At 38.9% G+C, this 14,670-nt stretch overlaps 2 protein-coding genes across 2 annotated transcripts in view; both read right to left on the bottom strand.

Moving 5' to 3' along the window:
* The window catches only part of LOC114664931 (gastrula zinc finger protein XlCGF57.1-like), a 607,208-nt gene that overhangs the window by 444,955 nt on the left and 147,583 nt on the right, over positions 1-14,670 (bottom strand). The window lies entirely within an intron of this gene.
* The window catches only part of LOC114665036 (zinc finger protein OZF-like), a 35,626-nt gene continuing 24,490 nt past the window's right edge, over positions 3,535-14,670 (bottom strand). The window contains exons 2-3 of the mRNA XM_051926288.1: positions 13,058-13,504; positions 3,535-5,183 (exon numbers count right to left, since the gene is read on the bottom strand). Of these exons, the coding sequence (XP_051782248.1) occupies positions 4,174-5,183; positions 13,058-13,469 (1,422 nt within the window). The 5' untranslated portion in view covers positions 13,470-13,504 and the 3' untranslated portion in view covers positions 3,535-4,173. The remainder of the gene's footprint in view (positions 5,184-13,057; positions 13,505-14,670) is intronic.

Raw genomic sequence — 14,670 nt, 5'->3', positions numbered from 1 at the left:
TGGACAAGAAGGACCAGAGCAGACTGTGCATTCTAAAGAGACTCAGGTCTTTTGATGTGTCCAGCAAGCAGCTGGAAATGTTCTATCAGTCCAAGGTAGCGAGTGTAGGGTTCTACACTGCAGTCTCCTGGAGAAGTAACCCGAGCACAAAAGAAGCACAAAGACTGAACAAACCTATCAGGAAAGCCTGCAGCATCACATGGCAAACCCTGGACACACTGAAAGATATTATGGAAAGGACAATGATGGCAAAATTGGATGCCATCATGAAAAATCCCCTCCATCCCATTCAGGAGGCATTCTCTTGGAGCACATTCACCTGTGGTGTGCCAAGAAGCACCTCTGGGGCTCTTTTCTGCCCACTGCTATCAGGCAATTCAATGCTTCCTCCTGGGGCAGTCATTAAGTTCATTTTGAAATATCTGCACAATATAGATTTATTTGTTTATTTTTACTTGCTTCTTGCTTGATTGATTGATTGGCTGTATTATCTGTTCTTTATCTGTCCTGTGTGTCTGTATCCTTATTTTAATGTTTCTGCTGCTGTACGCATCTGAATTTCCCCACAGGATTAATAAAGTTGATCTAACCTAATAATCTGATCAAATGGGTTGGGTTTGGTGTATAACACGCTCCTAACATGAGGATTCCATCACTGATGTTTTCTAGTTGAATCTGAACTTCTTCACTAAGAGGTCACTCATCATTTATGGCAACTCCATCCCTCGCCTTTTCTGTTTTGCAGGTCTTTCCTAATAATCTGCACCTGTCTATCTTGAACTCATCCCTGTCTCTGGTGTTTATGCAGGTTTCCATTACTGCTGTTATATCATAAATTATATGCAGCTACATATAAACTCAACTCACTTCATTCCTAATATATGCCATTATGGCAGCCAATTATTATTTTTTTTAAAACATATTGCTTACTTTGTCTTTTTAAAAGTGGAGTAAACCTTTCAAAGTTATCTTCTATAGTTTTATTTATACTTCTGTCAGTCCCATCATGTACAGTTCTAAACCTGGCTTTGGAGGAATCCTCGACTAGCCTCCTTGCATCCCCAATACACTGGTGCCCCTCCTGTTCAAATGTAACCTGTCATGGCAGGAGAGATCATATGTCTTCCAGAAGGAGCCTGAATGTCCCATAATTCTATGCCCCACTGTCACAAACCAAAATTAGCATATTAAGCCCTTTAATCTCCTCCATTTTACTTAATCCTGGCATGTGGCAGAGGCATAGCTTTGAAGACCACCTTACCAGTTCTGCTCCTCAGCTTGATCCCTAACTTTTTAAGTTTGTATTGAAGAACTGACACCCTATGTACTATTTCATTTGTTCCAACAGGTATAAGGACAACTGGAAGAATAAGAGGCATCACTGGGGTTTTCCCACAGGAGCTTCCAAGGCCTTCACATTTGCAGCTAAAGCAGAACTGAACAGATCTCCCACAGCACCAGCCGATTATTGATGTGCCAACCCGACGGAACAATGCACATGGTATGGCACTGCCAGTGTGAAATTCATTGAATCCTTACATTTCTATTGATACGGATACACTTATGAAGTTTACTTGTTGAATCAATAAAAACACTTTATAAACTAGATATTTAATTATATTACTCACCATGATGTGTAGTACTAGGGTGTTGTACCGTGTTAGCCATTATGAATGTAGTGAGAAGTCAAGCAAAAAATAAAAAACAAAAGATTACAATATGCCAGCTTTCCAGGCAACTCAGGGCCTGCCTAAAGAAGGGGCCTGAGTTGCCTTGAAAGCTTGAATATTGTAATCTGTTCAGTAGGCCATTAAGGTGCCATTTTGCTTGACTTCTCTCCATGACCAAGCTGTAGAGAAATTATCTTTTCAATAAAAAAAACAAAAAAAAAACAATAAAACTGGCAATAAATCACAATATCAAATCTCATTAGACAGACCATCACAATACTTACTGAATCAGTAGGCAAAAATCATTGTACAGTAATATCGAATTGAGAAGCCTCTCCCTATCCAGTAGGATGATTTGCGATTCTGGGTCACTTCGGTCTTCTTATCGATGTCTGTACACGTATCCATTGAGTCCACAAATTCTTCTCTAATTTCCTCAAGGAGTTTGTCCTCTCATGATTTTGTCATTTCTTCTGGTGAGGTGTTCTCTGAAGCTGGTTTATTTTTTTTTTTTCTGTCTGCGTGACTACATGTTGTTCTTCGTATTGATTTTTTTTTCTCCTAATTCTCTCTGCCCCACTTCTTTATCCATTTGGGGTGATCTTCTCTTGTGGTTTTCTGGCAATTTCTTTAAAGTGTAAACTTTTGCTGTCACATTCAGTCTGTTGTTACTCCATCCCTTCCTTTATTAACTCTTCCTGCTTGCTTTAGTGTTAGCATTTCACTGTTTAAGAATCGCTTACTTTTGAGGATATTCCACTTCTGGCTAATATTCCTCTAGTTCAGTGCTTCCCAAACTCGGTCCTGGGGTCCCCCTGTGGCTGCAGGTTTTTGTTCCAACCGACTTCTGTTTTTCATTGAACTCTTAGCCTAATTAAATGCGTTATTATTTCCCAGTTTGTAGAATGTAGAAGTTACAAACTAAGGTTGGTAGATTTTTATATAAAATATAATAAGCAGTTATATAGGGAATATGTATGGTTTTTTTAAGTCATTAACATAACGTATTTTCAACCTAATTTTCATTCTGCTTTTCCAGGTGTTCTGGTTATTTAATTGATTATTTATTAATTAGCAAGTCTGACACTGAAGTCTGTGCTGCTTTCATCATCCTGGGTGTCTGCTGTGCTGGTTGTTAATTGTCACTATTAGGGTTAAATGAAGGGAGCAAACTACACAGGATAAGGGGAAAATAATAGGAAAACAACAAAAGAAAGTTAAGCATTTATAGTTTTAGAAAAAAACAAATATTTCTAAATGTCTTATAAATGTGTTTTTTCTGAATGCAGAATAAGAGAAGAGTAAAAAAGACCATCTAATTAAATGAGATCAGTTGTTATCGATTATTATGACTGATTATGAATCTGGTTGGAACAAGAACCTGCAGCCACAGTGAGTCCCCAGGACCGAGTTTCGGGACCACTGCTCTAGTTGGCTTTGCTCATAAGTACGTGTTAATTTCAGATTTTCCAATATGTAAATATTTTTAATGCAATTCTCTACTGATAATATTATTTGATTTAAATGCTGGCTTCCTTTCCTGTATTTCTTCTTTCACTGTTCATTTGAAGCATTCAAATTTTTCTAGACTAATTTGTTTTCTTTTTTAATTATTCCGGTTAAGTATCCTAAATTTGCATCACTTATCTAATTTGGAAATAAAAATTACACTTCTGTAAGTGAGGGCTGGCCTCAGTACAGTAGGCTGGTTCAGGAAATGCGGGTGAAACAAAGTCCAAAAGGCAGTAAACACGATCAGATGTCTGGCTGCAGGAGGTGCCACTATCAACTCCACAGTTGCACAACTTTACTGCTGTAAACTCCCCCTTCCAGGTGATATAGAAGTAAGATATCACTTCAAATGCACTTTGAACTCAGAAAGGACTTTAATTCCCGTTTCTGTGGTCTGTAAGCAAAGTTAAATACATACGCTAAGTCACAACGTTACAAACAAGTTCACATTTTAACTATTCTGTGCGTCTAAGTTTAACAAACATGGGAACCACTTTAAATCAAATTATCTAGAATAAACTTACTTTCTGTAAGAATGCACAGCATTAATGGCTCAGGTGATATGGGAAAAGGACAATCTGATCTCACAAAGTGCAGTATGCAAACAAAGGAATGGAAAAGTAAAGCATGGACTTTCACCTGGAAGTATGTAAGAAAAAGTTCGACAAGTGGTTTCTAATGTTCTGCCATTAGAGGTTGCCATTTAATCTGGCAAAGGACTTTCTGCCCTGCAGTTTTGCACAAGCTGTCCCAGGAAACATTTCAGCTGAGAACTCATGGCCAGTTGTGTAAAACTAGCAGTACATGGTCTCCTCTTTATCTTCACTTGAACACTGGAGTGTCAAGTCCTCATATTTTCTTACTCACGATATGAATGTGGGGTCTGATCTGTTCCACTGTGGTGAGGCCACTTGTTCATTCATTTGTGGCTCTGAAGTGGACTCCTTTGTGATAAGCACTTGCCACATCCAGAAAAGCAATATGGCTTCTCTCAAGTATGAATTTTCCGGTGAGTCGAAAGATTGCTCACTCGTGCAAAGCACTTGCCGCATTCAGAACAACGATAAGGCTTCTCTCCTGTGTGAATTCTTTGGTGTCTTTGAAGATAGCTCTTTTCTGAAAACCGCTTGTCACATTCAGAACAGCAATAAGGCTTCTCTCCTGTGTGAACTCTTTGGTGGATCTGAAGACTGCTTTTGTACAAAAACTGCTTGCCACATTCAGAACAGCAATAAGGCTTCTCTCCTGTGTGAATTCCTTGGTGGATCTGAAGATCCCTTTTTTGTGAAAAATGCTTGCCACATTCAGAACAGTAATAAGGTTTCACTCCTGTGTGAATTCTTTGGTGTCTATGAAGTAAACTCCTTTTTAAAAAGTGTTTGCCACATTCAGAACAGCAATAAGGCTTTTCGCCTGTGTGAATACTTTGGTGGCTCTGAAGATAGCTCTTTCGCAAAAACTGCACGCCACATTCAGAACAGCAATAAGGCTTTTCTACCGTGTGAATTCTTTGGTGGCTCTGAAGATGGCTCTTTCGCAAAAACTGCTTCCCACATTCAGAACAGCAATGAGGCTTTTCTACCGTGTGAATTCTTTGGTGGCTCTGAAGATTGCTCTTTCGCAAAAAACGCTTGCCACATTCACAACAGCAATAAGGCTTTACTCCTGTGTGAATTCTTTGGTGGCTCTGAAAACTGTTCTTGAACAAAAACTGCTTGCCACATTCCAAACAGCAATAAGGCTTTTCTCCCGTGTGAATTCTTTGGTGGCTCTGAAGACTGCTCTTTCGCAAAAAACGCTTGCCACATGCAGAACAGCAATAAGGCTTTTCTCCTGTATGAATTCTTTGGTGGCTCTGAAGATTCGTCTTTTGCAAAAACTGCTTGCCACATTGAGAACAGTAATAAGGCTTCTCTCCTGTGTGAATTCTTTTGTGTATGCGAAGATATCCTCTGGATGTAAATTGTTTGCCACACTCAGAGCAGCACTGATGTTTATCACCTGTATGAAGTTTAAAAGAAAAAAAATTAAAGCTTATTCTCAATCCACTTCTCTGTTATTCACATTAAGCCACAACATTAAATACTTCTGGTTGAGCAAATGCTGGTGGAACTGTTCGCCACTGCTCGCCAGTAACTTTTTAGCATTTTTTTTTTTTTACGATTAGTTTATGATCTAATGGACTGAGCAACTATTTTCATTTGGCAGACTTATTCCTTGACTATTCTTTTTCAGTTATTTATAGCTAGACTGATGATTTCTAGCCCGACTGGTGATTTTGTCGACACTTCAGTGTGAATGTGAATGGACTAGTTTCAGCCTAACCCTGTTTTGAGACTTACCTGGTTCTGTTCTCTGGACATCAGAGTTGTCCGTGTCCTCGCCTACAATGTGGACTGGTAGAATATTTATTTGGTTTGTGTTTGTTTGGTCCCTCTTGTTGCTCGATATCCAACCTGCGACGGGCCAGCTTCAGTACTCAGCTGCTGAGCTCCTCCAACTGCGCTTCCACCCGTCCAAGCTTCCGTTGACAGCAATGTAGCTCTACCCTGACATCATATTCCTACCCTGTCAGAGATGCATCCACCGTGGGTCCCACCGGAGTTTCCAGGCTGACACCTCAAAAATAATAAACTCCATCTGGTCCAACGCTCTACATCCTCCACGTAATATAGGCAGGGTTGCTGACCACAGTATGTTAACCAGCCTAGCTCGGTTGGCTAATACTGTTGCCAAATGAGATAAGACCATTGTCAACTTCAGTTTGTTGAACATCTGCTCACTTACGAAAAAGGGGCATCTCATCCAGTATCTCCTCACTGATTGTAACTTTAACTTTTTCTGTCTAACCGAGACATGGCAACAACTTCTAACCCTTAGCTCTCTATAAAATAAATCCAATGTCTATCTGTCTCTCTGTATGTCTGTCCGCTTTTCACGAGAGAACTACTAAACGGATTTAGATTGGGTTTATTTCAATAATTTGCTTGGACATTCCGGTTGATGTTACGACCTCGATCGGGCTATGTATCATAAATTGTTACCGCAAGCGACCTATTTGTGCAAATCCGAGAGAGACACAGCAGGGTGAGGGGTTGGGGAAAAACCCTTCTGCACTCACTCACGCGCCATCCTTGGGGCGTATCTTACATTCGCTTAGCTAATGAATGAGAGAACTACTTAAGGGATTTAGATAGGGATTTTTCCTAGAATTTGCAACTTCTTTCATCGAGCTAAGAATCATAGTTCGCTTGTAGTTGCAATATATTTGCGCTAATCCAAGACACAGGCTGCATGCCGAGGGGAGGGGGAAGCATGATGTCAGGAGTAGGGAGCCAGGCAGGGCCCTGCTCGCTGTCCTGTTTCACTTCTACACTGGCAAAGCTACAGGGGACGGCTAGTCACTTATAAGCACAATTTCCCCAAATCATGCAGTCCTAGTCAGAAGCACAAATCTCCAGATATCACTCAGAGGTAGGGGTCTGCATGGTACCAATTTTTCATTTCCACTTCCTGCAGCTCCCGACAGAGATCCTTGCTGTTTCTGTCTGCTCTTTCCTGCATTGTCCCAGGCCTGCCTAAAGATTGATCCCATTCCCGACTGCATTCCTAATTTTCTCATTCAAAATCATAAGTGAGGTGACCAGGGGTCATGGCAACTCTGTCTTGAATGTTTGTCTACCTTTAAAACAGAACAGAGAAACATTCCACATGGATTCAATTACAGATTAGTTTACTACTTCAAATTTAACTTGAAATATGTAATTTCAATGTCTATATTTTGTATTACAGTATTTTCCTTTGTTACATTAAAATATTTGGAACAATCTAGGTGAGAACAGGCCATTCAGTTAGGTGCTATCCACTTAATTAATTTAAAAAAAAAAACATAAGGCCGAGTTTTAAAAGTCCCTAAAGTCCTACTGTCCACCACACTACTTGGTTGCATATTCCAAGTGTCCGTGGTTCTCTGTGTTAAGAAAAACTTCCTAAAATTTGTGCAAAATTTACCCTTAACAAGTTCCCTGTGTTCTTGTTGAAGTCAATATAAAGTCGCAGTCTCAATGCACTGGACTAATTCCCTTCATAATTTGAAATGCTTCAATCAGATCTTCTTTTGCTTAAAGTGGAAAGTTTCAATTCCTTTAGTCTTTTCTTATAACTCATCCCCTGTAATCCTGGAATCAGCCTAGTCACAGAGTTATTGTAGTGCTGCTATGTCCTCTTTGTAACCTGGAGATTAAAACTGCACACAGAACTCCAGATGAGACCTCACCAGTGTGTTATAAAGCTTGAGCAGAACCTCCAGTGACTTGTACTCCACACATCAGGGCGCTATATAACCTGACATTCTGTTAGCCTTCTTACTAGTTTCTGAATACTGTCTGGCAGTTGATAGCATCAAGTCCACTATGACTCCTAAATCCTTCTCATAAGGTGGACTTTTAATTTTCAGACCTCTCCTTGTGTATTCTATCCTTGCATGTTTTCTTCCTATGTGGAATATTTTACATTTACTTACATTGAATTTCATCTGCCACAAACCTTCCCAAACCTGTATGCTGTCCAAGTCTCCCTGTGATGATTCAACAAATTCTCAATTATCTGCCCCTCTACCTACAGTATCTTGGTTTCATCTGCAAATTTAACCAGCTTGTTATTTATATTCCTATCCAAATCATTTATATTTATTAAAAATAGCAGCAGCCCTAGCACTAACCCCTGTTTGACACCACTCTTAATGTCAGCCAATTTTTATAAGGTTCCTCACACCATCACCCTCGACTTCCTGTGTCTGGGCTAATTTTGCACTCATCTACAAACATCACCCTGAACTCCCATGTCAGATGGCTAATCCCGTCAGCAAACAAGTCTGAGGGATTAAAAATGGTGGGAGTGTCACTACATGTGCCTTTACCGCCTGTGTAGTGGCACTGCATTCTAAGCACGTCTCCATCATTCATCACATAAAACGCTGCTACTAAATATTTAATAACCAAAAACATGATGTGTAAAATGAAATGAATATTACAAATGCTCCAACTCTGTGCAAAGAGCATTCGACTGTCGCACCACACCTACATTTTCTGACTTTATAGTCTTCAGCAGAGAAGAATGCATGGGAACCTCACCAAAATCTTTAGAGTTTTCAAAAGCATTGAAAAAGTGCTTATTTTACCATAATTACAATGATTAGCCAAACATAAAAAGGCAGATGTTTTCTGTCATTTAAATATATTAAACAGCACTTTTTGTACTTATTTGTAATTTCAACGGTTTTTAATGTTATATTGTAACTTTACACTGCATTTTGTTACATATGGCTTGGGATTGGATTCAAATATGTAAAAGTACAGTTTTGACTTCAAAAAAAATGTTATTATTTATTAAGTTTTGTCTGCCGACGAGTCAAATTCTGCCAATGTATAAAAGGAACACAAACTTAGAAACGAATAGCGCTAATGGATTCTTAAAATAGCTGAATTTCTTCTTCTTTCAAATGCTCCCATTAGGGGTTGCCACAGCAGATCATCTTTTTCCATCTCTTCCTGTCCTCATCTTGTTACATCCATCACCTGCATGTCCTCTCTAATCACATCCATAAACCTTCTCTTAGGCCTTCCTCTTTTCCTCTTACCTGGCAGCTCAATCCTTAGCATCCTTCTCCCAATATACCCAGCATCTCTCCTCTGCACATGTCCAAACCAACACAATCTCACCTCTCTGACTTTGTCTCCCAACCATCCAACTTGAGCTGACCCTCTAATGTCCTCATGTCTAATCCTGTCCATCCTCGTCACACCCAATGCAAATCTTAGCATCTTTAACTCTGCCACCTCCAGCTCTGTCTCCTGCTTTCTGGTCAGTGCCACCGTCTCCAACCCGAATTTACAAGTGGTAAAAAGCACAGGAATGTGTGAGTAAATCTGTTTGTGGCTATTTATTCTTTTTCACAATACAATCAGAATATGCAGATCTGTATGGCTTTCAAAACATTAAAATACACAATAAAATATGGTCTGTGTAGAATTACAGTGGGCTAAACTACACCTACTGTTAATGACAATATTGATTAATTCTATGACGTTAAACAACATGCCCCTGAACATGTTACTTTTACAAGATCAGGGGAAAAAAATGAAAACTGAACCACAACAAGGTGTAACAATGAAGGTAAATTGGCCTAAAGTAAGCGATCTGAAACACCCATGGACGAACAGTAAATTGTTAACAAAATTTAGCTTCAGCACAAAGCATCTTTCTACCAAAATGCGGTCCACATGCAACATGCTGAACACTCTTTCAGACAGAGCTCTTGAAGCTAGAATGTCCAACGCACGTCACACAAGACTACCAAGTGCAGGGAGCTCTGACTTAAGCGAGTACTACCACTGCAGAACATCAGTGGTGCTTTTAGATTCGGAGATTATTAGTTTCATAGTCATGGATTAACGTAGCATGGCATTCACTAACTTTATTCTAATCATGACCTGGACCTGAAGTGCATCCTCCCAATCTATAAACCTACTGTGGTGCGCAGCAAATTGCTTGAGAGGTGGTTGATCATTCACTTCATTCATATTAATTTGCAAGTCTGTGATTGGCTCCTTGACAGTGTGGATCACATCTTGTCATCTGCATAAGCTGATCATTTTCAGACCTCTTAAAAGGTTGTCAGTCTGCAAATCATGAGAAGAGGTTGTGGCAAAATTGTTGTTAGCTGATATTAATTTCTTGAGTTGTCACACACACAAGCCTGATATCACTTGTTAAGCAGGTGCACAGTGCTCCATTACACCTCACAGACCCAGGATGCAATAATGTTTCCCTGGGAGGAGTGTTGTTTTGTTTAAAGTCGTCAGTTGCTGCCCTCAAAGGTTTGAGGATGATACAAGAGATGTGAAGGTGAAGACACCAATGTGTGCTAACTTGTCATACTGGCGAGTAGTGCTGGGCGGTATACCGGTTCATACCGAAAACCGTTTTTTATTTTTGTTATGATATGGATTTTTCTTATACCGCACCACCGGTTTAAATTGCTTAAACAACATTCGGAACGTGGCGCAGCGGGAAACTGTTCAAGTGGGGACCTTTTTCACTGCTACACCGCTAAATAGGTGTGGAAGTGTAGGTATTGCGCGGTGAAAATGGACAGAGAACATTCCGAAACTGAAGCTGTAGCTGACGATAAAGTTGAACATGATGACACAGAAGAACTTCTGCCGAAAAAAAGGAGTCACGTCCGTTGTCTGGAGATACTTTGGTTTTAAAAGGTCAGATGTGGACCATTATGTTCAAATGTGTGAATACTGTTTCTATACTACTGGATAATACTGCAAGCCAAGTTGTACTTGTTTTATTTGTTTTCAATACAGTGTAATGTACCTGGGTACTGTGTAATAGTGTGACGACATGTTGACTTTATTCTCGTACTTTGTCATTAAAGTAGAACATTGTAAACTAAACTTCATCGTAAAATGAATATTTAATTTACTAGATTTTCTCAAACCCCGTCATAAGTTATATAGCACATTAAATGCTTTGTGTTAAGTGTTCCCCGAGCTTCTTAAACTGACTTCCTCCTGCACTAAGAGGAGGCGCCGGCAGCGATTGCCGCACAGAATACATTCACTTCATGATATTCCTGCTCTCTGAACATTTAGAATGCTAAGATAAATACTTGATATAATTTTCATGGTGAAATGCATTAAAGCATGTATTAATCATGTGGGGGCACCGCGGCGTGGAGGTTGCACTGCTGCCTCGCAGCAATGGGGTCCTGGGTGTACCCTGCCTTGCATTTGCATGTTTTTCTGGTGGGTTTACTTAGCGTGCTTCAGTTTCCTTTTAAAGTCATGTAGAATGTGGGGTTTTGTTATGTTATATTGACCCTGCTAGTGTATGTACTGCTTGTATTCACCCTGCGATGTGCTGGCGACGCGTGCAATAAAGAAAGCCTGCTCAGAAGAACATCCATTGAATTCTGTGTTCATGTCTCTTACCACCAGATCACAAACCCAACATTTACACAATATTTAAGTTAAACCTGTGCGATACCCATTCATACATCCAGTTTTTTGGAGCCTCATCACACTTGCCATAAAGTTCTCCACACTGAACATACACCTGGGGACCCCTTAATGCGAGGGAGCAGCACTACCGCCTCACTACCGTGCATGTTTAATACTTGCTTTAATACATTTCATCATGAAAATGATATCAAGTAATTATCTTAGCATTGTAAATTTTCAGAGAGCAGGAATATCATGAAGTGAATAGATTTTGTGTGGTGATCGCTGTCTCCTCTTAGTGCGGGAGAAGTCAGTTTAAGAAACGTAGTGATTAACAACTGGGTTGGGGAACACTTAACAAAAACCATTTAATGTGCTACATTAACTTATGATGGGGTTTGAGAAAATCTAATAAATTAAACAATGATTTTAGGATGAAGCTTAGTTTACGACATTCTACTTTAATTATAAAGTAAACTATCAGAATAAAGTGGAAATGTCAACTTTGTTCTCAACATATAGTTTGTTTTTTTTCTTCCCTGTGTCCGTATTTTTTTTCTTCACCGTGGTCCTAATGCGATTCCGTAGGGCTATACCACAAATAGCATTATAAATTAAAGTTTTAGTTTTATTATTTATGCATATAGCTTAGCTTGAAACAAGGTCCATATTAATGCAGTTTGCCTAAATGATGGTTCAGTTGGTAAAGATGTCATCACCAAGATTGCACTTGTTTTATTTTATTTTAATTTGGTGAATACTGTGTAATGCACCTGGGCTTGAAGCCTTGAAGTAATAGTACAACTATCAGTAATAATACTATTATTTATTTTATTGTTATTATTTATTAGTTTAAATATTATGCAGTTTAATGATGGTAAAGTTGTTTAAAAAGTCATTAACGTGTCAGTGGACAGAGATTGTTAACATTAACAGAAAATGTAGTTGTTTAACAAAAAATATTTACTATTTATTCCTTTTCTAAGACATGTTCAGTGCAATACAACTATTGACAAGCACGTCTGGATATTTTACTAAGTCTAAATGCCTCTTTGTATGTTTGAAAATATGTTGTCAAAATTATAGTTTAAGTTTTTGCAAAATTTGTTCAATAAAAAGGTTCTATATTTTGACTGCATCTGTCATGCAGTGTGATGTGATTCCTTCTCTTCATTAGTGCCACCCCGTTGAAAACTATCACTTTATGGGGCCATGCAAACCTGTATTAATACTTGTGTACACATTAAAATGTTTTTTTTGTACAATGTACAATACTCTTGACAGTGGAATAGGTTATTCTTAGCCAGTAATTGCAGTGGAAAATGTGGTTAACATCCACTCATGCATGGGGAAAAAATACCGTCGAATACCGTGAAACCGGGATAATTTAGAAAAATACCATGATATAGAATTTTGGTCATACCGCCCACCCCTAATGTCTGGTATTATAACTTACTTGAAGATCAGACCACTATGTTAAGATGAATTCATGCAGAAATCTAAAGAATTCCAAAGGGCTGGCAAACTTTTTCTTGCAATTCTGATTTAAAACAGCACTCTTTATCAAGGACATACATGTACAACTATAATGCAAGAAGAGAAAATTTCTAAACCTCACAACAACAGACATGAAGCACATTAAACACACAGTAAGCCACATCTGTTTCAATCCATTTATAATTGCCTGAAGAAGGGGCCCGAGCTGCCTTGAAAGCTTGCATGTTGTAATCTTTTTAGTTAGCCAATAAAATATGTTATTTTGCTTGACTTCTCACCAAATTTCACACAAAAAGCTCAAGACCATCCTTTCAGGATCATAACTTCTGACCCTAAAGCTTACACATGCTTTTATTTGTAACTCACCTTTTCTGGACTTCCCTGAAGCTGATGGCTGATCTTCCCAAGTTTTAACAGATGAAACTTCTTCAGTCCTCTTTGCTTCAGACTGTAATGATTCAGACTCCACATCGAAAGACGACTGTGGTGATGGACAGTGTCTGCTTTGAGAAGAAACTAACTCTGTCACTGCTCCATCTTTTTCATCTTCTTTGACACTCTCAGTCCTTTTATATTTGTGAACCTCAATGCTGACAGACTTCTCTTCAGCCTCTTCTTTAATGCCCACTGACCCCAGTTCACATTCCACAACTTTAATACCCAGACTTGCCTGTTTAGGTTGGACACACTCCCATTCACAGTCCTCCTCCTTAACATGTGTGGTCCGTTTCTCCATGATATTCATGTCAGCCTCACATTCCTCGTTTTTCACATCCATCTAGGCGTTAGAGTAAATGGCAGCTCTCTCTCTCTCTCTGTGGAAAGAACAGGATTTGATTCCAACAGAACTGCTACATTCAGAGCTAAAGACATTTGCATTGAATTTTGCAACATCCTCTCATTTAAGGTTAAAAATCAAGTAAGACAATACATAGGATGTTGATAGTTCATCACTACTGTTTATATAAAATTACAAGGTGTAAACAAACTTGGGAGACGACTGAGGGTTCAACAGACTGGAAGAAGCTGACCAACTCCCACAGTTGTGGGTCAGCAGTTTTCATTACTTGGATTAAACATACAGTGATATTGGGGTCCTAGAACTGTGTTATCAGTTATGATGAGGAATTTTTAAACAAGTAAGGCCTCAGGATTGTTAAAAAAACTGACATATCGGAAAAGGGGGATATGATGAAAGGCATTTTAAGCATTAGTTATCAAAACGGCAGCCATGTACTGTAAAATGAAGACTAATTGTAGGACATGGTGTGTTGGCGGACACTGACACAGCCCTTTAAAGTGGGGATTTATAACATTGCAATAAAAGAAAAATCTGAATTTTATAGTTATTTTCCAATTGCTTTGATGAGAAGGTGTTAGCATTAAAAATAATTCAGGAATCCCAGGTTTATGAGTGAATCGTGACAGAATCAGATGCAGAACGGCTCTTTTAAGGCACTTGTAAATCAAAGTGGGGCAGAGGTACAGGGGGAAAAAATGTCACGAACTATGTCGCGAAAGGGTCTGGCAACAAATTTTAGTAATTAACATAACAGGATAATACCTCAAAATTATGAAAAGGCTGATTGTGGAAGTGAAGTGCAAAAACAGATCTGTAAAATGCTGCAGCCTTCCAAAGCGTGTCTGGAGTAAGTCGATGCCAAAATGAGTGCAGGTAAAACAATCAACCGTTCTTTTACAATCAAATATTACATTTTGTTTTTGAATAATACATTTTTTAATAAATACAAGTTATATTTGAATAGTAATATTTGGTCAAACAGCCCAGTTGTGTAAGTACATATGTGAGAACATAAATTTGACAAATGAGAGGAAGCATTCAGTCCATCAAGTCCATTTGTTTAGCTAATAGCTAAGATGTCCCCAATATCTCATCCAGACTCTTCTTAAAGGGTGTGAAGGTTTCTACTTCAGCTCCATGTCTCAGTAGATTGATGTTTAGAGTCCCACAACTCTCT

Source organism: Erpetoichthys calabaricus, chromosome 1 (assembly GCF_900747795.2).
Source record: "Erpetoichthys calabaricus chromosome 1, fErpCal1.3, whole genome shotgun sequence".
In the NCBI taxonomy this organism is placed as follows: Eukaryota; Metazoa; Chordata; class Cladistia; order Polypteriformes; family Polypteridae; genus Erpetoichthys; species Erpetoichthys calabaricus.
The sequence above is the reverse complement of the archived record's forward strand: the minus strand, read 5'-3'. Positions and strand labels throughout refer to the sequence as shown.